The sequence below is a fragment of the Mustela nigripes genome, chromosome 1, assembly GCF_022355385.1.
Source record: "Mustela nigripes isolate SB6536 chromosome 1, MUSNIG.SB6536, whole genome shotgun sequence".
NCBI lineage: Eukaryota > Metazoa > Chordata > Mammalia > Carnivora > Mustelidae > Mustela > Mustela nigripes.
In genome coordinates this window covers 152207101-152232928 of record NC_081557.1, presented here as the reverse complement: position 1 = coordinate 152232928, position 25828 = coordinate 152207101, and the positions used below count along the sequence as shown (strand labels likewise).

At 41.2% G+C, this 25828-nt stretch overlaps 1 protein-coding gene across 1 annotated transcript in view; it reads right to left on the bottom strand.

The window, feature by feature from the left end:
- The window catches only part of PKD2 (polycystin 2, transient receptor potential cation channel), a 62501-nt gene that overhangs the window by 28807 nt on the left and 7866 nt on the right, over positions 1-25828 (bottom strand). The window contains exons 2-5 of the mRNA XM_059375648.1: positions 25346-25459; positions 7480-7613; positions 4853-5103; positions 308-532 (exon numbers count right to left, since the gene is read on the bottom strand). Of these exons, the coding sequence (XP_059231631.1) occupies positions 308-532; positions 4853-5103; positions 7480-7613; positions 25346-25459 (724 nt within the window). The remainder of the gene's footprint in view (positions 1-307; positions 533-4852; positions 5104-7479; positions 7614-25345; positions 25460-25828) is intronic.

Below are 25828 nucleotides of genomic sequence, written 5' to 3'. Positions count from 1 at the left end.
CATCATCTTACAACAAGTAAGAATAGTTACAAAACACGGTGCTTTTTCTGGGAAAGTTTCAGCTTTGGGATGAACTTGGACCAGACTTACGTTTCTTCCCAACTCATAATATTCTAGGATCCTAACTCACTTGCACCAAATATATTTATCCCAGTAAGCCTTTGGTTTCCCCCTTCACTTGCTATTGGCTCTGACCCTCGGCATTCTCTTTTAGCCAAAAGCAGCAATGGTTTCCTGGTCTCTCTCAGGACTGGGATGTACCTACAAGTACACAGACATGGGAGGGATCAGTGCCCTTGGTACACACCTGATGACACAGAACAGATTAATGTTGGCGTTGTATACCGAAAAATCAATAAAAGTGGCCCTGGTTCCTCGGTCCAGCCAGCCGTTTTTCTTGAGGCTGGCAATCTGAGCCGCTGTCTCCTCTCTTGTTCTTGACAAATCCAGGTAATAGCCAGCTCCGCTATAGGTTGCAATCATTCCCCAGTGGCTACTCCCATTCAAGTCTTTTTCACTTGTGTAGATCCAACTAATTAAAAGACAAAAGGGAAACAAAACAATCAGTGGAACACTTAAGGCAATTACAAAGACAGCTGGTTTCCCGCATAACTGAGTATGTAATAAATCAAGTTAAGTCTTATCAAGTTGGGTAACATGCTCGGTGGGGGGCTTTGTGTTTTTTATTTAACTCTCATACACTTATTATCTCCATTTTAGGAATGAGGGCTCTGAAGCTTAGTGAGGTCCACTCAATCTCACAGCTTCTGAGGTTATTGTCAGGATCCCACACCAAGCCAGAGTCTCTAGAATCTGTGCTATTAGCACTCAGTCTATGTGGGTAACTATACTTAGGAGCTAGATGACTCTAGGCTCTCAGAGAAAATTGCAGACAAGTTCATCAAGTACCACTAATGGCAACTGAACCAAACAAGACTCCACAGGGCATTTGGGAATTAATTAATTAACTAAATAACTTGAGAGGGGGAGAGAGAGTGGTGGGGAGCAGAAGGAGTGGGGGGAGACAGAGAGAAATTCTTAACCAGGCTCTAGGACCAGTGCAGATTCCAACATGCAGCTCGATCTCAGGACCTTGAGATCATGACTGGAGCTGAAATCAGGAGTTTGACACTAACCAACTGAGCCACCCAAGCTTTCCAGGGCATTTGGGAATTTAATCCACAAGTATTGGCAGAGGCTTTCTTGGGAACCAGATGCCTCTCTGGCATTAATGAGGATATAAAGATGAACCAAGTTCCATTCCAGCTCATTTATAGGAAGCGGGGAGAGAAAAGACATGAAAAAATTCAAATACAAGGTAGATGGATGATGTCCAAGAGAAGAAAGGGAAATTTCTCAGGCAAATCAGAGGAAAGCTGTTCTTGTCCAGGCATCCAGTGACAGGGAAGGTGCATCAGAGAAAGCTTTTGGAAGAAGCTGCAGTGGACCTGGGCTGTGAAAGGTAAACAGAATTCAGGCAGGCACCAGTGGATGGGAAGGGTGTTTTCAAGCCTGAGGCAGGGAGTAGGGGATTGGGAGAGGTGGAGGGAGGGGGGGAGTACAAGGCACCCGGCTAGTAGCTGAGGTCGGCTCACATACATGAAGGAAGAAGGCTGAAAGGTAGACAGTGATCAGACTGTGGGGGAAGGGGTTACGGAGGGAAGGTTTCTGAGAGGCACAGAACAGAGTTCCTCTGGTGGCAGCAGGAAAGACTGGAGTGGTGAGAACAGGAGGCTCACATGTCGAAAAAAAGTGGCCACAGCAGGTCTAAGACCGCTTTTCCTTAGGAAGGCCCGCTGGCAAGGCTGCACCTTGGCTGGCATCTGCAACTTGATAAAAGGCTCCCTACGCGGATACGAAACTTATCTGACCAACTTGTCTGGCCAGCTGCTTCTCCCTCTCCTCTGCCCCATCCCCCCACCCCACCCCAACCGGCTCACAGGTGTGTGCTCTCAAATAACTAAAATCTTAAAACAAACAAACAAACAAAAACAAAAACATTAAGTGACTAGGAAGAGTGATTGTGCCTAGACCATCAGCACAAACACAGTGGCTTATGCCCAACGACTGCCTGCCTTCTGGGAGTCTGGCATTCTGCCAGGCAGTGGCCGCCTATGTGACCAGCAGCCGGAGACTACCTCGGGCACCAAGTCTCTAATGAGCCTCTCTGACACACAACAGTTCATACATGTTGTCACAGCTTGTTCCTGGAGGAATTCGGCGTGTCCTATGTGACTCCGCTGGGAGAGGGCTTCTGGAAGCCTGCGTGTTGTTTCCTCCAAACCTTCCCCCATGTGCCTGGACCCTCTGCTGCTTTTGCTTTTATCCTTTCATTGCGTTGAAGCTAGCCATGAACATGACTGGATGACGAACACTGCGAATCCTTCCGGTGCTCCCCTGAGCCTGGGAGTGGTCCTGCACACTGACACAGCTCAGTTAGCAGTGGCTGCAACTACTCAGAGGAGCCGATGAGGCCTGAGCCAGAGCAATGAGAGGAGGACAGGATGATGGACAGGAAGGATGGACAGACTGTCAGCAGAACGTGGCCTCTGACTTGGAAGCTGGAGCGAGGGAGAAGGGACATCTGAAAAAATGGAGATTCTCTTTTTGGATAACGCAAAGGAGCTGGTAGGACAAAGGTAGGATATAGATTTGGCTTTTGTTTCCTGTCACTAGAACATAAGCTCTGTAAAGACGGGGAATTTGTTTCTGTTTTGTTTCCTGCTGCTTTGTTACCCCAGCCAGCACCAAGGGTGTTTCTAGAAGAGGGAGACTTCACTGAGAAAATGCTGGCACATGTTAACACTCTGTATACTTGTTGAAGAAACAATAAATTATCAAACAGGCATGAGAGAGGAAGTCACTGGAATGCCAAGGGCAAGAATGTGAAGAAAGCAAATCTAGAGATCTGAATACAGAACCCGGGAATAAGAGAGAAGTGGGAGAGTTAAGAGGGGCATTACAGAATGAAGGGAACCCCAAGTTTAGTGTCACACTCAGAAGTCAAAAAAACGAGCAATCAACATGGCCGAGTTCTGCAGAGGTTGGATGGGGTGAAGATCAAGAACTGGTCACTGGGGGGCGCCGGGGTGGCTCAGTCATTAAGCATCTGCCTTTGGCTCAGGTCATGATCCCAGGGTCCCATCCGGCTCCCTGCTCAGGGGAAAGCCTGCTTTCCCTCCCCCACTTCCACTGCTTGTGTTCCTGCTCTTGCTGTGTCTCTAATAAATAAATAAATAATCTCTAAAAAAAGAAAAGAATTCTTCATTGGGTTGGCAAATTCAACAAATCCACTGGTGGCTTCCAAGAGAGATGTCAGAAGCACAAATTTTAAGCTTTAAGGAGTGAATCAGTGGTAAGGGAATGGAAGTGGCAAGTAAAGGCTACTCTTTCCAGACGCTTGTGGAGTTGAACGGAAGGAGAAATGGGAGTAACTTGAGAATAGGGCAGAATCAAGGGGTGGTCTGGATCCACGGCGGTCCATCCTGTAGTGGAAATCACGCACCCATCTATGCCCCGGTGGGTATTTACGGAGCAGTGTTAGACACCAGCCAGCGGTCAAGGCTGTAAGAATACAGCAGCGAATGGAATATAGTCCCCGTGGTCCCGAAGCCTGAATACTGACGAGGAGCTGAGGGAGACCAAGAGACACCTCAACAGTGTAATTGCTATGGAAGGAGCAATGTGGTTTAGTGGAAGAATCACGGGTTTTGGAGTCAGGCTGGTTAAATCCCAGCATGGTTCCGTTTGTGAGCTGTGACGTTTTGGGTAAGTTAGCCTCAGTTTTTTCACCAACAACATAGAGATGACACGTATTTCAGGTTGTTTTGTGAAAGCAGATGAGACAATGCATGAAATCCCTTCTTAAATAGCATCTGGTAAGTGGCTGCATCTACTTCTCTTATTAATGATATGAAATAAGTAAAATATTAAACCTGGACAAAACATATTTTGGGATGATTTGATCCCTTTATGCTGAATCTTCTGACCTTTACTTAGTGTGTTCCTTAGGGACTCTGGTCCTGAATAAGATATCCACTGGATGACAGACAAAGAAATCTGATCACAGGAAGGCTGGCTGCCCCACTGTCTATGAACAAATCTGGGGTCTGGCTGTCTCAGTTCAAGAGAGGGATCTAGATGAACTGACAGAATTAATTAGTAAAGTGTAGAAGATAATTCTAACCATAGTGATTCCCCCAGGGGCAATGACCCTAAGAGGTCCACCTTGGGACAGCTTGAGCATTCTTCTTATTTCTTTATAATAACTGCAGTAATTCTAAAAATAATGACTATCCTCCCTTAATACACAAGATGTTATAGGTGTGGTTACGAAAGAACATCCAAAATCCGTGCCAATATGCACAGGAACAATACCTACTCAAAATCAGAATCCACACATTTGAGGGGACAGGCTTTCAACCAGACACAAAACTGCCTCACAAGCTTATTATACACTTTAAATACCTGTAACTTTGAACCAAAATGTATTTGCAAATGCTAGTAACATGAGAATTTCCACACCAGACCAGTTCTCAGTAACAACCCAGTGAATGTCATCCCCGGATCTAGAAAAAAAGGATTCAGGCATCTTCAAAGAAACCTCCAAAGGCCCAGGTAGCTGCCTTCTTGGGGGCCATATGGTCAACAATTTAGCCTTTTGAAAAATACGTATGCAGGAGCCAAAGGGGGTAAAAAGTAGAAAAAACCTGAGAAACCAAAGGCCAATTTGGCCATGGTCTTAAGTCTAAGCACTGAAGACTCACTTAAAGCACATTCTCCTCAGTTAAGGGGTTAGAGGATGAATGAATGAACAAAGGAGTGAATGAGAAGCCAGGGCACTGATACTTACGCAGTTCCATTTCTTGGACCGAAAGGAGCCCTGTCTTCACTACTGACAGAGTAGACATCATAGCACTCTTTAATTTCATCTCTCAAGTCCTGGGGGATAGAACAGGACCCATTTCTGACTTTGAGTTGCCGGATACGTGGCACCCCTAGCAGGAGGTTCTCGTAGTAGATGAAGCTTCGGTTGTCAGCTTCCGTTCTGTTGCTGGGCTGAGTCTTCCAGTAAAGCCCATCCAGTAAGGCACCTTCTGTGAACTGAAAGTGAAGGAAACATTGTGGAAAAGTTTTTTGAAGAGCCCCAAGCTTAATGGCTGTTTTGCTCTTTCCTGGAATGTTTGCATGACCAACAGTCTGGGAACTCTGTAAACACGGCAGAGTGACAAGTGACAGTTCTGTCACTTGCCAGCTGTGAGGCCTTGAGCAGGATCCAACTTTGAGCCAAGGTTCCTGCATCTATAATATCCATCCTCTGCATGGCTGCTAGCCTGGTCACCAGTAGGTGCTTAACAAAGGGCAACTCAGATTTTTATGCTAGGACTAAAGGTGTGTGTGTGGGGGGATTCACATAAGTCCACAAGTATGAACAATTTTACTTTCCCTTATTAAAACAGCATCCTGGGGGCACCTGGGTGGCTCAGTTGATTAAGCGTCTGCCTTCAGCTGGGGTCATTATCCCAAGGTCCTGGGATGGAACCCCGTACCGGGCTCCCAGCTCGGTGTGGAGCTTGCTTCTCCCTCTCCCTCTGCTTACCACTCTGCCTGCTTCTGATCCCTGTCTCTCTCTCTTGGATAAATACATAAAATCTTTAAAACAAAACAAAACAAAACACCCCACAGCGTCCTACATAATCCCGGTTCCAAACTTGTCTGGAGAGGATAACACTAGCTTTGGTTACCAGTCTGCCATCTGGTGGATCATTTAAGTGTCTGGATTATTTTTTTATTTTTATTTTTTTTTATTAACATATATTATTTGCTCCAGGGGTACAGGTTTGTGAGTCATCAGGCTTACACATCTCACAGCACTCACCATAGCACATACCCTCCCCAGTGTCCATCACCCAGCCACCCTCTCCATAACCCCCCACCCCCCAGCCCTACCCCTCAAATTCCTTGATTCAGAGAGATCATATGGTAATTGTCTTTCTCTGATTGACTTATTTCACTCAGCATACTATCCTCTAGTTACATCCATGTCATTGCAAATGACAAGATTTTGTTTCTTTTGATGGCTACATAGTATTCTAAAACACACACACACATACACACACACACACACACTTTTTTTTTTAATTTTTAAAGATTTTTATTTATTTATTTGACAGAGACACAGCGGGAAAGGAAACACAAGCAAGAGGAGAGGGAGAGGGAGAAGGAGATTTCCTGTGGAGTAGGGCGCCCAATGCAGGGCTTGATCCTAGGACCCTGGGATCATGACCTGAGCCGAGGACTCTTAACCACTGAGCCACTCAGGTGCTCCTACCACATCTTCTTTATCCATTCATCTGTTGATGGACATCTAGGTTCCTTCCAAGTGACTGGGTTATTGTGGCCTATAGTGAACTCTGTAAGTGCCCCCCACCCCTGCCACTGCCCCTGCTTTTCGAGCTTGGCATTCATTACCATGGAACTGTACATATTGGAGAAGTCTCTCATTAGTTTGCCTTAGGGGAGAAGAAGCTGTTTCTCAGTGTCTTATCCTTATTAGATAATCAGTAGAGAAAAACTGATTTGCTTTGCTGAGGCTGGGAGAGGTGGGGTTTGGATGCCAAGTATTTTTAGGTGTCAGCATTAATGGGTTCATATGGTCCAGTTTCCTCTATCTTTACAACCACCAGCTCTGACCCCAGGGTTCAGTAAGAGCTTTAGAAAGCATCTCTGCTGGAAGAAACAAGTCTTTCCTCTCTAGTTTCCCTTTTGATTTTCTTAGGTTCTGAGCACTATACCTCCCAGATCAGTCTAACATTTCTCCTACAGTATCACTCAAAATTTACCCTTGGTTACCATGTTGGATTTTCTGACAATCTGAGAAGGGCCTGGGTTGAACTTCACATTAACGATCTCTAAAAGAACGTGCCTGCCTTGTATCAGGCGCTGTTCTAGGCTACATGCCAACATTAACAAAGAGACAAAAGACAAAAAAAAAAAAAAAAAAAAAAAAAAAAACACCAAAAAAACAAAAACCCAAAGCAAGACAAAACAACCAAATCTTGCCCTTAAAGGCCATACAGCCTAGGAAATACTCAACAGACACTTACTGAATCATGAATGACTGAGTGAATTACATACTAGGGAGAGGAAGTGCCTGTCAGGCTGGAAACAAGGCCATTTTTCTCCCTCGCTGATCATGTGTAAGCAAGCTGAATGACTCCTCGTCCCTCACCTACCACCAGTGTGTAATGTGAGCCCTTGCCTCGTATGGTTGCTTGGGATTAAAGGCAGGAAGGTACGAAACACACAACAGGGTGCAAGACACATACATGGTTCTCAGCCTAACACCTCGCCATAGCCTTCACCTCATACAGCATCACAAAGTAGGTCCTACAGATGGATACTGCTGACTTAAATTTATGAAACTCAATGAACAATTTTCAACAGTAAAGAGGTACGTTGAAAGCCATCTGCTAATACCTTCCAGAAGTCTTCCATCGAAGAAAGTGTTTTAAAATTTGTTTTCTCTGTTTTGGACACTGGGGTATCCAGGAAGAGCTGTGACATTGTCCGGGTATAGTAGTACGCACTGGAGCTCATCATCCCATAGGTCACTGGAACACAGAAAAAGCCATGTGAACCCTGTGGGGAAACCCGCCCACTCACTTGCACACTCCCAGTGGGCAGGTGGGTAGCCACAAACATTCTGCTGTGTCCCCTGCCTTCCGTCCTTTTACCATTCTTCTAGGATCTCTCCCTAGCTCTTCTTTCTTTGTTTATAAAAGAAATAAATTCACATTGGCTTATGGGAAACAAAACTGGCTCACTACAGGGAATGAAGTTAAGATCAAGCGCCTCTACTTGACATCTGGGATGGGCCTATTTAACCTCACCCCCCACCCCCCTCTAGCCCCTCCACGCAGTGAGGCTGCTCCTGGATCAGCCCCTCCACATGGTGAGGCTGCTCCTGGATCAGCCCCTCCACATGGTGAGGCTGCTCTGCACAGGCGCCTACAGAGGCCATGCTGCACTCCTTGTCCTGCGGCTGGGCACACACTGTTACGCTCTCTACAATAACGCGGGCGGCTGCTCTCTTTTCCGCATCACTTCTCCATTCTTCTCTGCTCTGCACCTTGAGGCTGACCACTACAGACTGTACCACATGAGCTCCCTTGCCCTTGGATTGCCCATGTATTTGGCCCAGAGGAGGCTGAGCGGGAAATCCGGGGACCTGAGAAGAACGAGGCTGGGTTTGCTTCCTCTACCTGTACTCTATTCTCCACCACCTGGATGCAATTTGGCAGGGCACCCTCTAAGGGAAATCTCCCCTCCCGCAGCCACACTGGGTTCATGCCATGCCATTTGCTCCCTTGTCCCCTCAGGTCTGGCGGTGGTAACTGTTTCGAGGGCCTCACTCCCCTTGTAGGTTCCCAGAACCCTCCCACTAGGGGAAACAGTCCCTTCAGGAAATGTTCTTTAATTGCCACTTTGAGCTTTCCATCTCTTTCCTTCCAGAATGCTAACACAGACACATCTGCCTCCCATCTACCTATCATATCTTCTACAGAACCCTCTAAAGCCAAGCTACACCCCTGCCATGAAATTTGCTGATTACATCAGCCCATTCTGGTCCCAGAGGGAGATGGGAAGATAATTTATAGGCGTAGTGGGTTACAGGAGATCAGAGGTTGAATCTTGGCCGTGTCTGCTACTTACTATGTGGCCTGTGCAAGTTGTTTAAACTTTCTTTTCTTTTCGTTGCTTTTTATTAAGTAGGGGCTTGAACTCAACAACCCTGAGATCAAGACCTGATCTGAAATCAAGAGTAAGATGCTTAACTGACTGAGCCACCTGGGTGCTCCAAGCTGCTTAAACTTTCTGAGCTTTGGTTTCCTTTTCTGTAGGATGGGGATAACTAGCTATCCCATGGGAGTTTTGGGTGTGTACATAAGAACAGTAACTAGTAGGCGTGCCTGGGTGGCTCAGTGGGTTAAGCCTCCACCTTCAGCCTGGGTCATGATCTCAGGATCCTGAGATCAAGCCCTGCATCGGGGGCTCTCTGCCAGGCAGAGAGTCTGCTTCCCTCCCGCCCCCCGCCGCCTCTCTGCCTACTTGTGATCTCTCTCTCTCTCAGATAAATAAATAAAATTAAAACAACAACAACAACAAACTAGTAACTAGTAACTAAAAATTGCCCAATATAGTGGTTGAAATTTCCGAGTCCAATAATGATGGTTCTTTCTCCTTAATCAGTTGCTCTAACATATCTATTAAAAATTTCAGTGCTTTTATCAGGGCTGTCTTACACTGGACGCTAACGATTGCATGTACAATATGCTATGATCCCTCTCACTGACAAAAAGCTTCAAGGGAAAATACTTCTCTCTTATACTTCTGTCGACCACAGAGGTTTTACTCTTCTTTTAACCATTGTTCTCAACATCCAGTGGGTGATTAATACTTAGCTGACTCTGTAATAATCTTCAAGCATCATAAAATGCATTTTAAAACCTTGTATTATATGATTTGGAGATAAAGTGCTACTGAGTGAAATCTCGTCCCCACCTATGCAGCAGAGAAAATCATTTAAAAAGAGGAGTAGACAGTAGTGATTCAAACCCAAGTGTGTTTTAGAGTCTACCTTGAGCAGTCAATGGATCAAACACACAGTCATGAGGCTTCTGTGCTCTATCAGGAGGGGAAGGAATGTTTTCCTGTCCCCTTAGTTAGGCTCTCTCTTCTCCCTGTCCCTAGGACACACAAATTAGGATAAGAACATTCCTCTTCAAGTGTTACATGACCTGCTACCTCTCAAAACTAAACTGGGCCAGAGTTAGGGGCTTAGACTTGATAAAGTACTTAAGAAGATAAGCAAGGTGTGATCTCCATCAGTAAGAAGAAAAGCCAATAAGCTTCCCTGGGAACAGCACTGCTCGCTCAGCTCCCACAGAGGGATGGGCAAGGTACAATGAACTCTAGGAAAGCTTTCTGTGGATCCAGAGACAACTGAGGGAACAAAGCTGATATAATGCAAAAGAGGACAAGGGAAGGATCCCCAAAACCTAATAAATAATTACTAAGCTGATTTTTTTCAATTAACTTGAAATTAAAATTTGCTTTGGATTGATTGATTCCGAATGCTTTACCTGTGTGGTTTTTTTTATTTGTTTAAAAAAAATTATGACAAATGATTTAAAGATTTTGCTTTATAAATTATGCTAGTTCTATCTATACACAAATATAAGTATTTGAGCCACTGATTAAAAATTGTAACTCTTTTGTTTTCCTATATTTTTAGTATCGATTGCTTTTGAAATTCTCAGGACCTGTATGAAATTTCAAGCCTTCACTAAAAGGGAAGTGATGCACTCCCTTGGCTATTTAGCACCATCTGTTGGGCATCCAGAGAAACAATGTCATCTAGCTTTGAAGGGATGATTATTCTAATACATTCAATCAGTCCCTCAATATTAACTCAATCAATATTAACTCAGTCCCTCCCTTGTGCTAAGTCCTGGGTTGGTCCATGGGATATCTCTGAGTGCCAGTGCCACACATTCCAGGCATCATCTGCACCATGAGTCCAAGTAGGTTGTAGCTAAAGCACCCCCAGGATTTGGAAGCAGAATGATCTGGGTTTGAGTTTCAGCTTTGCTTTATCAAGAATGTCTGCCTCTGTGGTTGTGATAGTAGGCCTTGGTGTTTTGGGATCTCAAATACTTCTCTGAGCTTGAGTTTCACCTACAAGGAAGCGGGTATAATAATATATAGGGCAGGATGCCTGCGTGGCTCAGTCAGTTAAATGGCTGCCTTCAGCTAAGGTCATGATCCCAGGGTCCTGGGATGGAGACTTGCATCCCATGGGACTCCTTACTCATCAGGGAGCCTGCTTCTGCCTCTGCCTCTGCCCTCCCCCCTGCTTATGCATGCACTCTCTCTGGCAAATAAATATCTTAAAAAAAAAAATAATGTCTAGGGCTTCTGCATAGTTTAATGGGAGAAATGTATGTGAAGACATTTTGCAGTAATACAAATACTGTTAAATTATTTTCTCTTCAGTCCCAGATGGAGAAAGCCCACTTAGAAAATAGCATTCACTCTTTAAATGATATGAATCATGAAGAAAAAAAATACAGGATGAAATAGATAACCTTAAATGAGGAATAGAAAGGAGGAAAATGTTAAAAAATATAAGCTAAAGGAGAAATATATGTCCAATGTGTATATATTTCTTCTACTATATAACCCTTGTCTTAACTTCCAAGTTCCCTTTGCCATAAAATAAGGCGAATAAAAAATATTATTACAGCATCATCAACTAATCAGTATGCACTATAAATAAAGCTGTTTTAAAAACGTGCCTCAGATCAGAGAGGCAAGATGATGGAGGAGAAGCAGACTGAAATGACATCAGATCCCAGGAGTTCAGGTAGATAGTTATCAAACCATTCTGAATACCTACAAACCCAACAAGAGATCTAAGAGAAGAAGAGCAGCAATTCTAAGAACAGAAAATTGACCACTTTCTGAAAGGTAGGATGTGCGGAGAAATGAATCCGAAGCAGCGGGAAGATAGACCATGGGGGGAGGGGGTGGCTCCTGGCAAGCGGCGGAGCAATGGAGCACTAAATCAGAACTTTTAGAAGTCTGCTCCACTGAGGGACATCGCTCCAGAGGCTAAGCAGAGCCCTCGCAGGGACAGTGTGGTCTCCGGTCCCATGGGGTCACAGAAATGTCGGGGGTGCCCAAGTGTGGTATCAGAGCAGGGAAGCTGGCTCCAGAGATGGAGCTGAGGAGTGAGCTCTCAGCTTGCAGTCACCTTAAACCGTGATCCAAGGCACAGTTGGGCCACTCTCTGCTTTTTGAGCACAGACCCCACAAGTGGCAAGTTCAGGGAAACACCTTTCTGCTCTAGGAGGAGCTGTGCAGCAGGGATCTGCTGGATTTGGAGACTCCAAACAAGGCTGTGTGCCAGAGATAGAAATGCTCAGTACCAGGCCAGGTGAGCTTGGAGTGCAGACAGAGACCAGGGAGACAGGAGTGACTGACTACTTATCTCTGAGGGTGCACTGAGGAGTGGGGCCCTGAGCTCTTGGCTCCTCCAGGCCAGGGACTGGGAGACTGCCATTTTCATCCCATCCTCTAAAGCGATACAGAAAGCATTCAAGGAACAAAAGCTACCAAGAGTGAACCCAAGCAGATTACTTAGCCGGTCCCTGGTGAGGCGGTGCAATTCTGCCTTGGCCGAAAACATCTGAGAATCACTGCAACAGGCCCCTCCCTCAGAAGATCAGCAAGAACATCCTGCCAAGACCAAGTTCACCTATCAAGGAGAACAGCAGAACTCCAGAGCTAGGGGAAAGCAATGCATAGAATTCATGGCTTTTTCCCCCGTGATTCTTTAGTCTTGCAAAGTTAAATTTCTTTAAATTTTGCTTTTTTCCTTATTTTTTAACTTCTCCTCTTTTCTCTTTTAACATTTTTAAGTAGTTTATCTAAATGAGACCTTTCTAAAAAAAAAATTTTTTTTTAAACCTTCATTGTCATACTCATATTTTATCCCTTCACTGTACTTAATCTTATTTTTTATATACATATAGGTTTTTTTTCCTAAAAAGTTTTGGGATACAATTTCTTCTAATAGATCAAAATATACCCTAATCTACCACATGGCTTTGTTCTAGTCCCCAGCCTGAGCACATTCCCTCCTCTTTTTTTTTTTTTTCCTCTTTTTCCAACCAACTTATCTTATCAATTTCTTTTTTAGAATTTTTAAAAAATTTTCACCTTTACAGTCATATTCCACCCCTTCATCGGGTTTACCCTTATTTTTGTATATATGTAAGTTTTCCTTTCTTTAAAACTTTGGGAGGTAGTGTCTTCTAAGAGACCAAAATACACCCAAAATGAAGTGGATGGCTCTGTTCTATTCACCAGTCATATATATATATATAATTTTTAATTTTTTAAAAAGATTTTATTTATTTACTTGACAGACAGAGATCACAAGTAGGCAGAAAGGCAGGCAGAGAGAAAGGAAGGGAGGCAGGTTCCCTGCTGAGCAGAGAGCCTGATGCGGGGCTCAATCCCAGGACCCTGGGATCATGACCTGAGCCGAAGGCAGAGGATTTAACCCACTGAGCCACCCAGGCGCTCCTATAACTTTTAATTTTTAAATTTTTATTTCTTTTTCCTCCGTTCTTCTCCCCCAAGTTTTGGTTCTCTTCTGATTTGGTTAGCATACATTTTTCTGGGGTCTTTGCCACCCTGCCAGTATTTTATTCTCTGTCCATATATTCTTATCTGGATAAAATGACAAGGTGGAAAAACTCACCACAAAAAAAAGAACAAGAGGCAGTACCAATGGCTAAGGACCTAATCAATTCGTACATTGGTTATATGTCAGAACTAGAGTTTAGAATGACGATTCTCAAGGTGCTAGCTGGGCTCAAAAAAGGCATGAAAGGTATTAGAGAAACTCTTCTGGAGAAATAAAAGAACTAAAATCCAACCAAGTTGAAATAAAAAAAAGCTATTAGTGAGGTGCAATAAAAAAATGGAGGCTCTTACTGCTAGGATAAATGAGACAAAAGAGAGAATTAGTGATATAGAAGACCAAATGACGGAGAATAAAGAAACTGAGCCAAAGAAAGACAAACAATTACTGGACTGCAAGGGGAGAATTCGAGAGGTAAGTGATACCATAAGATGAAACAATATTAGAATAATTGGGATTCCAGAAGAAGAAAGAGAGAGAGAGAGACAGAAGGTATATTGGAGCAAATTATAGTAGAGAATTTCCCTAATATGGCAAAGGGAACAAGCATCAAAATCCAGGAGGCACAAAGAACCCTCTTCAAAAATCCATAAAAATAGGTCCACACCCCATCATTTAATAGTAAAACTTACAAGTCTTAGTGACAAAGAGAAAATCCTGAAAGCAGCTCAGGAGAAGAAATTTGTAACATACAATGGCAGAAATATTAGACTGGCAACAGACTTATCCACAGAGACCTGGAGGCCAGAAACAACTGGCAGGATATATTCAGAGCATAAAATGAGAAAAATATGCAGCCAAGAATACTATATCCAGCTAAGCTATCACTGAAAATAGAAGGAGAGGTAAGAAGCTTCCAGGACAAATAATAATTAAAGGAATTTGCAAACACCAAACCAGCCCTACAGGAAATATTGAAAGGGGTCTTCTAAGCAAATAGAGAGCCTAAAAGTAGTAGGCTAGAAAGGAACAGAGACAATATACAGTAACAGTCACCTTACAGGGAATATAATGGCACTAAATAACGCTGAATGTAAAAGGGCTAAATGCCCCAATCAAAAGACAGAGGGTAAGAGAATGAATAAAAAAAAAACCCAAATCCATCAATATGGTGTATTCAAGAAACTCATTTTAGACCCAAAGACACCTCCAGATTTAAAGTGAAGGGGTGGAAAACAATTTACCATACTAATGGACATTAAAAAGAAAGCTGGGTGGCAATCCTTACATCAGATAAATTAGATTTTAAGCCAAACACTATAATAAGAGAAGAGAAGGACACTAAATCATACTTAAAGGGTCTGCCCACAAGAAGATCTAACAATTTTAAATATCTATGCCCCTAACATGGGAGCAGCCAACTATATAAACCAATAAATAACAAAATCAAAGAAAGACATTGACAATAATACAATAATAGCATGAGACTTTTAACACCCCCCCTCACTGAAATGGTAACCCAAGTAAAAGATCAACAAGGAAATAAAGGCCTTAAGATGGACATCACAGATATATTCAGAACATTCCATCGCAAAGCAACAAAATATACATTCTTCTCGAGTGCACATGGAACATTCTCCAGAATAGATCCTGTCCTGGGTCACAAATCAGTTCTCAACCAGTACCAAAAGATTGGGAGCATTCCCTGCATATTTTCAGACCACAATGCTCTGAAGCTAGAACTCAATCACAAAAGGAAAGTTGGAAAGAACTCAAATACATGAAGGCTAAAGAGCATCCTACTAAAGAATGAATAGGTTGGGGCACCTGGGTGGCTCAGTGGGTTAAAGCCTCTGCTTTTGGCTCAGGTCATGATCCCAGAATCCTGTGATCGAGCCCTGCATCAGGCTCTCTGCTCAGCAGGGAGCCTGCTCCCTCCACCCCCAACCTGCCTCTCTGCTTACTTGTGATCTCTGTCTGTCAAATAAATAAATAAAATATTAAAAAAAAAAAAAGAATGGGTCAACCAGGAAATTAAAAAAGAGTTGAAAAAATTCATGGAAACAAATGAAAATGAAAACACAACTGTTCAAAATCTGTGGGACACAGCAAAGGCAGTCCTGAGAGGAAAGTTTATAGCCATACAAGCCTTTCTCAAGAAACAAGGAAGGTTTCAAGTACACAACGTAACCCTACACCTAAAGGCGCCAGAGAAAGAATAGCAAAGAAAGTCTAAACCCAGCAGGAGAAGAGAAATAATAAAGATCAGAGCAGAAATCAATGAAATAGAAACCAAAAGAACAGTAGAACAGATCAATGAAACTAGGCGCTGGTTCTTTGAAAGAATTAATAAGACTGATAAACCCCTGGCCAGACTTATCAAAAAGAAAAGAGAAAAGACCCAAATAAATAAAATCACGAATGAAAGAGGAGAGATCACAACCAGCACCAAAGAAATACAAACAATTATAAGAACATACAATGAGCAACTATACGCCAGCAAATTTGACAATCTGGAAGAAATGCATGCATTCCTAGAGACATATAAACTACCACAACTGAACCAGGAAGAGATAGAAAACCTGAACAGACCCATAATCAGTAAGGGGATTGAAGCAGTCATCAAAAATCTCCCAGCAAACAAGAGCCCAGGGCCAGACAGCTTCCCAGGGGAATTCTACCAAGCATTTAAGGAAGAATATATACATATTCTCCTGAAACTGTTCCAAAAAATAGAAATCGAAGGAAAACTTCCAAACTCATTTTATGAAGCCATCATTACCTTGATCCCAAAACTAGACAAAGACCCCACCAAAAAGGAGAATTACAGACCAATATCCCTGATGAACAGAGATGCAAAAATTCTCACCAAAATACTAGCCAACTGGATCCAACAGCATTAAAAGGATTATTTACCTCGACTAAGTGGGATTATTCCTGGGCTGCAAGGTTGCAAATCAATTAATGTGATAGACTACAAACATAAAAGAAAGGACAAGAACAATATGATTCTCTCAATAGATGCAGAAAAAGCATTTGACAAAGTACAGCATCCTTTCTTGATTAACTCTTCACTGTGTAGGCGTATTGGGTACATACCTCAATATCATCAAAGCCATCTATGAAAAACCCACAGCGAATATCATTCTCAATAGGGAAAAACTGAGAGCTTTTCCCCCAAGATCAGGAACAGAGCAGGGATGTCCATTATCACCATTGCTATTCAACATGGTATTAAAAGTCCTAGCCTCAACAATCAGACAACAAAATGAAATAAAAGACATCCGAATCAGCAAAGAAGCAGTCAAACTTTCACTCTTTGCAGGTGATACAATATGATATGTGGAAAACCCAAAAGACTCCACTCCAAAACTGTTAGAACTCATACAGGAATTCAGTCAAGTGTCAGGATATAAAATCAATGCATAGAAATCGGTTGTATTTCTATACAACAAGAGCAAGACAGAAGAAAGAAATTAAGGAGTCAATCCCATTTACAACTATACCCCAAACCATAAGATACCTAGGAATAAACTTAATCAAAGAGGCAAAGAATCTGTACTCAGAAAACTATAAAGTACTCTTTTTTTTTTTTTTAAAGATTTTATTTATTTATTTGACAGAGAGAAATCACAAGTAGATGGAGAGGCAGGCAGAGAGAGAGAGAGAGGGAAGCAGGCTCCCTGCTGAGCAGAGAGCCTGATGCAGGACTCGATCCCAGGACCCTGAGATCATGACCTGAGCCGAAGGCAGTGGCTTAATCCACTGAGCCACCCAGGCGCCCTAACTATAAAGTACTCTTGAAAGAAACTGAGGAAGACACAAAGAAATGGAAAAACGTTCCATGCTCATGGATTGGAAGAACAAATATTGTGAAAATGTCTATGCTACATAAAGCAATCTATAGTTTAATGCAGTCCCTATCAAAATACCATCAATTTTTTTTTAAAAAATGGAACAAATAATCCTAAAATTTATATAGAACCAGAAAAGACCCCGAATAGCCAGAAGAATGTTGAAAAAGAAAGCCACAGTGGGTGGCATCACAAGTTCAGACTTCAAGCTCTACTACAAAGCTGTCATCATCAAGACAGCATGGTATTGGCACAAAAACAGACACACAGATCAATGGAACAGAATAGAGAGCCCAGAAATGAACCCTCAACTGTATGGTCAACTAATCTTCAACAAAGCAGGAAAGAATGTCCAATGGAAAAAAGACAGTCTCTTCAACAAATGGGTTGGGAAAATTGGACAGCCACATGCAGAAGAATAAAACTGGACCATTTCCTTACACCACAAAAAATAAAAAAAAAAAAGACTCAAAATGGATGAAAGATTTCAATGTGAGACAGGAATTCCATCAAAATCCTTAGGAAAACACAGGCAGCAACCTCTTTCGACCTCAGCTGCAGCAACTTCTTCCTAGAAACATCGCCAAAGGCAAGGGAAGCAAGGGTAAAAATGAACTATTGGGATTTCATCAAGATCAAAAGCTTTTGCCCAGCAAAGGACACAGTCAACAAAACCAAAAGACAACTGACAGAATGGGAGAAGATATTCGCAAAGGACATATCAGATAAAGGGCTAGTGTCCAAAATCTATAATGAACTCAGCAAACTCAACACCCAAAGAACAAATAATCCAATCAAGAAAGGGCTGAGAACATGTACAGACATTTCTGCAAAGAAGACATCCAGATGGCCAACAGACACATGAAAAAGTGCTCCATATCACTTGGCATCAGGGAAATACAAATCGAAACCCCAATGAGATACCACCTCACACCAGACAGAATGGCCAAAATTAACAAGTCAGGAAGTGACAGATGTTGGCGAGGATGCAGAGAAAGGGGAACCCTCCTACACCATTGGTGGGAATGCAAGCTGGTGCAGCCACTCTGGAAAACAGCATGGAGGTTCCTCAAAAAGCTGAAAATAGAGCTACCCTACAACCCAGCAATAGCACTACTGGGTATTTACCCTAAATATACAAATGTAGTGAATCAAAGGGTCATGTGCACCCAAATGTTTACATCAGCAATGTCCACAAGAGCCAAACTATGGGAAAAAAAGCTAGGTGTCCATCAACAGATGAATGGATAAAGAAGATGTGGTATATATACACAATGGAATACTATGTAGCCATCAAAAGAAATGAAATCTTACCAATTGCAATGACATGGATGGAACTAGAGGGTGTTATGCTTATCGAAATAAGTCAATCAGAGAAAGACAATTATCATGTGGTCTACCTGATATGAGGAATTTGAGAGGCAGAGTGGAGGGTTTGGGGGGTAGAGAAGGAAAAAATGAAACAAGATGGGATCAGGAGGGAGACAAACCATAAGAGACTCTTAATCTCACAAAACAAACTGAGGGTTTCTGGGGGAAGCAGGGTGTGGAGAGGGCAGTTGGGTTATGGACATTGGGGAGGGTATGTGCTATGGTGAATGCTGTGAAGTGTGTAAGCCTGATAATTCACAGACCTGTACCACTGGGGCAAATAATACATTATTATTTAATACAACAATAACACATTATTATTTAATTATTTATTATTATTATTATAAATATTATTATTATTTAATAATATTATTTTAATAAAAATAGTAAAAAAAAAGAAAAACAAAAATGAAAAAAAAAGAGCCTCATTTCAAAATAAGCAATGGACACTATTTTATCCTTAATATTGCTGAAAAAAAATGTAGGCTCAAAGACTAAAAACAAAGAGGACTGTACTCCCCAAACTCCAGGTCATTAGAATTAAAAGAAGCAAAGCAAAGGAAAAAAAAAAAAGAAGAAGGAAAGCAAAGAAGAATTTTCCAGTGTAACAAGACAAACAGAAACACGGAGAATAACAAAAAGTCCCCCACAAAAAATGAAAAAGCAGTATTTTTAAAACCACAAATGCAGAAAGTTAATTTAAAAAGGATTAAGCAAACACAGAGATAAAACCAAGCCATCTAGAAATGAAAAAAAAATTTTTTTTCTCTTCATAACTCTTGGGCCAAAGACGAAATCAAAATGCCTCCATAATTATAAATATGCCAGACGTAAAGACAGTAGAATCCAGTATTCCAAAGCCATCTGCCACAAGATGAAGCCATAATCCTGACCGGGAAGCTGATGTCCTTTGCTAGCTCTGTGCTGTCCCACATCCTCACAGAAACACGATAGAAATAAAATAAGAACACATATTTGAAGAGACTCTATAAACAAAATGTACCAAATACAAAGCAATACACATAATTCAAAGAATGATTAGGCTTGAACTCTTGCAGTTGTCCTATTAGGAACAGTTCCGGGATGGTGAGCAAGAAGGACTAAGAAACAGAAAACGAGAAATGTCAACATTTAGTAAGAACATCCATGTGGCATCTCTTGAGATGCACCTAACAGGACCCCCTTTTCCCTCCCGGTGCTGAAGGACACGGATGCATGAGCTAGCCTGACAATCCTGGGGGAGGAGTGTGGTTGGCTGAGGCGGATTCAGGATTTCACCACAGCTCAGGGGAGGGCCTGGTGGATAAAACTTCTCGATGGATCTGCCTCTCCAGCTCATCTTGAGGGATGAGGAAGAGCTGAGCAGACCCAAGAAAAGGGGACAACCAAGTAGGCCAAGGCCTTTCTGAGACCCAGAGTGGACTGATGGGGCTGAAGTTAACACGTATTCATTGGAAATGGCTGGTGTGAAGAAGTAAGCCAAGACGGAATAATGAAGTGCGCTTTATTATACAATGGTTTTGAACTTCATCTTGAAAGGGAGGGGATTATAGCATGTTCAATGGAAGAGTGACCTGGGTTAATCTGGTCTCAGACAGCAGTTTGGAGGCAGTGCCTGGGAACCCTACTAAAAGATCTAAAAAGATGTCAAAAAAGGTGAGGGGGGCACCTGGGTGGCTCAGTTCGCTAAGCATCTGCCTTCGGCTCAGGTCATGATCCCAGTGTCATGGGATCAAGTCCTGCATCCAGCTCCTTGCTCTGCAGGGAGCCTGCTTCTCCCTCTGCCTCTGCCTGCCACTGCCAGCCTGTACTCTCTGACAAATAAATAAATAAAATCTTTAAAAAAAGAAAAAAAGATGTCAACCAATCTGTGGTCTAATGGCACTGAGGCACTGTAGTTTTGTTCAATTTCAAAGACAGCTTTCTCGCCATAGGCAGTCTTTAAAAGTTACTTTCCATGGGCTGCAAGCTGTGATCTTCAGACTAAATGTGCTAGCTGTGGGAAGCTGTTGGAATGTTTGTCACCGGAAATTGAATTAGCTTTCCATCAACGTGATGATTAACCCCCGGGCTTTGACTTTCTTGACCTAGTTTATCAACAGTTCATCTGCATGAATTCTCTTGCAATTAGGGAAACTATCTTTAGATTAGACAATCATCTTCGCAAGATTTTTACAAGTAAAATAAAATATTCATTTCTTTTTCATTGCAATATAACTGACATATAGTATTGTGTAAGTTTAAGGTATACAATGTGCTGATCTGATACTATTCATTTCTTTTTTTTTTGAATACAAAACAAAGCCTCCTTTTTTCATAAATAAAAAGATGGAGACATACAGATCTCTTCTTATAAGAGCTCTTCCCGCCCTAGGACATACCATGCTGTATTATAGTATTATGACTGTGTTGTTCATTTCTCCAGTTTCATTACTTCTTTGGACACTAGTGAGTTTAAGGTTAAAGACATTCTTGCACTAATTGATTATATTTTTTACTCTGTACAATATTTACTGGGGACGTGATATTTTTTTCTCAGTGCTTTGTGGGTTATAAATGTGTTAAAATATTAATCCTTTGTAATATTTTTTTCTAAGGATTCTTTAGAGTTGTTTTCTGCCTTTTCATCTTATCTATTTCTTTGACATGTAGAAATACCACATTTCTATGATGCTAACTCAACCAACTCTTAGGATTTCCATTATTATGTCTAAACAGGAAATCTGAGAAAATTTAATGTAGAGCGCAAAAAAAAAAAAAAAAAAAGAAGAAGAAGAAGAGGCAAATGTATTTTTATCATAGATTCACCAAAGACTTTGTTAGGCGTTTCCAACGATCTTTAGCAATACTACTAATCCCCTTCTTTAAATTCAGCATCTAAATCACACCAAGAAATACTGTTGCTATTTTAACAGTAACCATATTTAAGTATGTACTTTGATGGTGATGGTGGATTCATGGCAGTTTATTAGGTTTCACGAAAGAATAAATTCTAAGCTGTAGAGGAAGTGGGATTACCTAGTTCCCATGTTATTTCTCTCCTCTGGGTTAATCAGACTAATTTTAAAGACAAAGGGGTTTAGAACTAACACTGATAAGATTGAAAATAGGTTTTGATGGGCACTTAGTTGCTTCAAAAGAATGCCCAAACAGTTTGAACCCACAAGTTTTTAGAATCTACTGATGAAACAATTCAGCCATTGTCAACTATCTCGGGGAGGAATTCTGCTCTTACTATTCTTTATATGATAGACAGTATCCTAGGGTCTTTTGGTATATTAATCCCAATCTTCAGAAAATATTTCTTTTTGTTTTTTTTTTTTTACAGATTTTATTTATTTATTTGAGAGAGAGAGAGAGACTGAGCAAGGGAACAAAGGGGCAGAAGGAGAGGGAGAAGCAGACTCCCAGCTGAGCAGGGAGCCCGACAACTCTGGGCTTGATCCCAGGACCCTGAGATCATGATCTAAGCCGAAGGCAGACGCGTAACTGACTGAGCCACTCAGGTGCTCCACAAAATCTTTCAAAATAAGTATTTCACAGATGGGAAAATAAGGGCTCAGAAAGGTTAAATAACTTGCTCAAGCTTACCTAGCACATAAGTAGTTGAGCTGGGATCTCTGTTGATGCAAAAAAATCTCTGCTTTTCCTACTATGCCAACTGCCTTCCTGAACCTTATCTATTTTGTGTCAAGAGCATCCAATATGCAAGGCATACAATTAAGTACATTATCTCATTTACCCACAAAGTAATGGGCTTGACATTATTGGTCATTTGATATTGATACTGCTGACAAGATTTTAAAACTGGTAGTTAAAAAGATGGTTTTTGAGCAGTGGGCAAGGGCTCAACCACTAGAAGCCAGTAACGCTTTGTTAGGAATAAGTCATGTCTGCTTATCCTCACAATGTCCATTTTTAATTTGGTCAACAGCTGTGACAGCAGAGGAAGGCAGAGTTATTCCGACAAGCTTTTGAAAAGGTCTTTCTTATCATTCTGTTTCTTGAACATTCTGAGCTAGATGAGGATCGAATTCAGTGAACTCCACTCAGAGAGCTTTGACTAATTCATGATGTTCTTTGACCAATCTTTTTTTATTTATTAATCAGAATAAGGACACAGAGATAGTATTAACTCTGTTGATCCAGTGAAGCCAAGAGGAACAGATGAATGAACCTTGATCCAGAAAAATTTCAACAGATGGAATGAATGACATGAAATTTAACAGAGCTGAAAGGGAAGTCCTTCACTCTGTTCCAGGAAAAAGTGTTGATATGCTAGTTGGTGGGACACAGTACTTTACAGTTTTTGGTGAAGAGACTAAAGAATCATTTATGTGAAGACTTAGGGACTGGGAAGAGGAGAGACCCACAGCCATGTATCTGACTGAGGACACCCACCCATGGCACCACTTTTGCACTCTTTCCTCATGAGGCTCCTACTGTGCTTTCAAAGGGACCTGATAAACACAACAGGTGCTGGAGAGAGTTTCTGTGACATGGGTCCTCAAATGCATGTCTCCAATTACACAACCAACAGTTAAAGGAACTAGAAAGATTTAACTTGGAGAAGACTTAAGGGAGACTGAGTGTTGGTCTTCAAACTTCTGATGGGCTAAATTGGAGAAGAACACGTACTTGGTATACGTGGGCTTGGAGGGGGGATAGTTAAGAGAGGAAATTAGACAGGATAGACTTGGCTTCATATAAAGAAGTACTTTCTGACATAGGCATGGAAAAACAAAATGAACTATTTCAAATAAGTAAGTCCCTTAACTTCGACTCTTGCTCAATCACACAGGAAGACTGACCATTTGAGAGGGATGCTGCAGGGGAATTTTACCATTCAGTGGAGGTTTGATCATATGGTTGCTAAGATCCCTTCCTAGCCAGAGATTCTACAATATCCTGAAAATGGCCTATGTAAAATATGTAGCTAATGATATAAGAAAAAAAAGTGACTAGTGTGAAAAAGAAAAGCATTAAAAATTCCAAAATAAACAAGAAAACACTAATTATATGACTTAAGGCATGTTTCCTGGAACTCTAACTATTTGGTTTATTTATCTGGCCTAGTTCCCAAACTTGTCAGTGTATGAGAACACTCACTTTCCTGGGCCACATCTGGAAGGCTCTGATTTAGCAGATCTGGGTAAACTATTTTTAAAAAGTAATTAAAAAAAAATTCTCTTGGTGATTCTGATCCTCAAGCAGTTTGGGAGGCCACTGAAACCTAAACTTACTATAGGGGTACTTATATTTTGCATAAGAAATATGTATGTATGTATGTGTCTTGAAAAAAACTTAATAACGATTTTAACCAATCTGTTAATATTTTAAAGTCACTGTAGTTTAATATTCAAGTGCCTATGCAGGGAGCAAACTCTACTTCAGTATCCTAAGCTCTAACAGCTTAGGACATAAAAATTAAAAATACCACAACTTTTAATATTATGAATAGATCTTTTGTATTTTTTTAGCATTTCTATCTTAGATAGAATGTTGTAAAAAGTAATGACATTCCTTCCTAAACAAGTAACAGAAAAAAATAAAGAAAACAGATATTATTCACTCATACATACATTCTAGTTTAAATACCTACTTTTTTTCTTAAGTTCCCACTTGGATTGGCAAAGTCTCAGAAAATGCAAGAAGTCGTCACTCCCTGTTAAAGCTCGTTAAGAGCTTACTAGTATTAATTAAAAAAACCCCACAACTGTGGGTGGGATAGTAAACAAATCAATACTCAATTTCTTGAAATTATAAATATTGAAACTTAAGTGTTTCCTCAATATTTTATGTTACACTTACAAGTTTATAGAAAAAAATTTTTATAAATCTAATACATTTTTAAAATGTTTTTAAGGAAGCTTTCTTTACCTAGTCAATTAGATTCAAGGTGATCAATTTTAATGTATTATGAATAACCTTATTAAATCATCGATTAAATTTTGATTCTCTCCATAAAGAAAAAAGAGGACTCTTTTTCAGATTGGTGTTAATTTTTTAAGCATTTCTAAGTGTACACTATGCGAATGAAGTCCTTTCCCAGACGTCTGGGAGGAGGTCCTGGTTGTCATAAAGCTGCTTCCTTGTCTGTTTGCATAAAGGGCTTTAGCAAGAATGTAACAGAACTCCCATCATCCAACAACCTTTGATTCAGGACATTAATCCACTAAGACTTCCTGGACTTGGAAGTAAATGGTTTCTAAGACTTGTCCTGGCTAAGGCTTGACTCCCCTCCCCTCGCAGAGGATGCAGGGACATACCGAAAGAAGAGAGGAAGAAGAAAGAGATGAGTCTGCAGTAAGTTTCCTGTAGAGTACAAGACCGGTGATTACCGCAGATTTGGAAAACTTTAGGAATCAGAATGAAGGAACCCCCACATACGGGAACAACAAACACATCCAGATCCAAAAGAGTGGGACTTATAAGTAGGTAAGTAAATAAATAAGTTAATTAATTAATTAAATCCATAAAAGCAATATTAGGAGATAATTATTTGTATTTCCTCGGTGTTAAACTTTGAACGTCATTTTGCTAAAAATAATTCCTACATTCAACTTTATGTTGACGGATGTAAAAAATAGTGACAGTATATTTATTGGGAAAACTAATAAAAAATTCTTTTACTTGGTTTTTTGCTATCTGGCAGACTGCCTATGCATCTCATAGTGAAAAAGGGTTATGGTAACAATGAGCTAGCCAATCAGGTTAATGCTGAATTTTCATCGGTGTTTGCCAAAAGAGAGAGGAGAGCTTTATCAAATTCTCAACTGAAACTGAGAACAGAGAGCTTCTGAATGAATCCCTCTGATGCACGTACAATTCCTTTCAATTATGGTCTGGACAGGTCAAATATTTTCACATCTTTTCCTTTAGTAGAAGGAAATGTTCTACTTACAGATGCACAAGACTATGAGAAAAAGGAGGTACGTGGTCAGCTCCCGTAAAACACTTTTAAGATACTTCTCTCGGTTAGTGCTGCTTTCTTCCATGAGCCTTGTTCCCCAGAGACCTTTAAAAGAATAATGAAAAGTATGAATGTCAAAGAAGAAACATAAAATAAATATCACCTGTTAAGGGGGATTCTCCTGTATTTTTTTTAAAAATAGGCATTCTTCACCTTTTTTTTTTAAAGATTTTATTTATTTACTTGAGAGAGAGCATGAGAGGGGAGAGGGTCAGAGGGAGAAGCAGACTCCCTGCTGAGCAGGGAGCCTGATGTGGGACTCGATCCCAGGACTCCAGGTCCATGATCCGAGCTGAAGGTAGTTGCTGAATCAACTGAGCACACAAGTGACCCTGTATTTTTTTTTTAAAGCAGGAGTGCCTTTTAAGAATACATCAGCGTCTACTGTCCCCCCATATGCATCAAATACAAGAT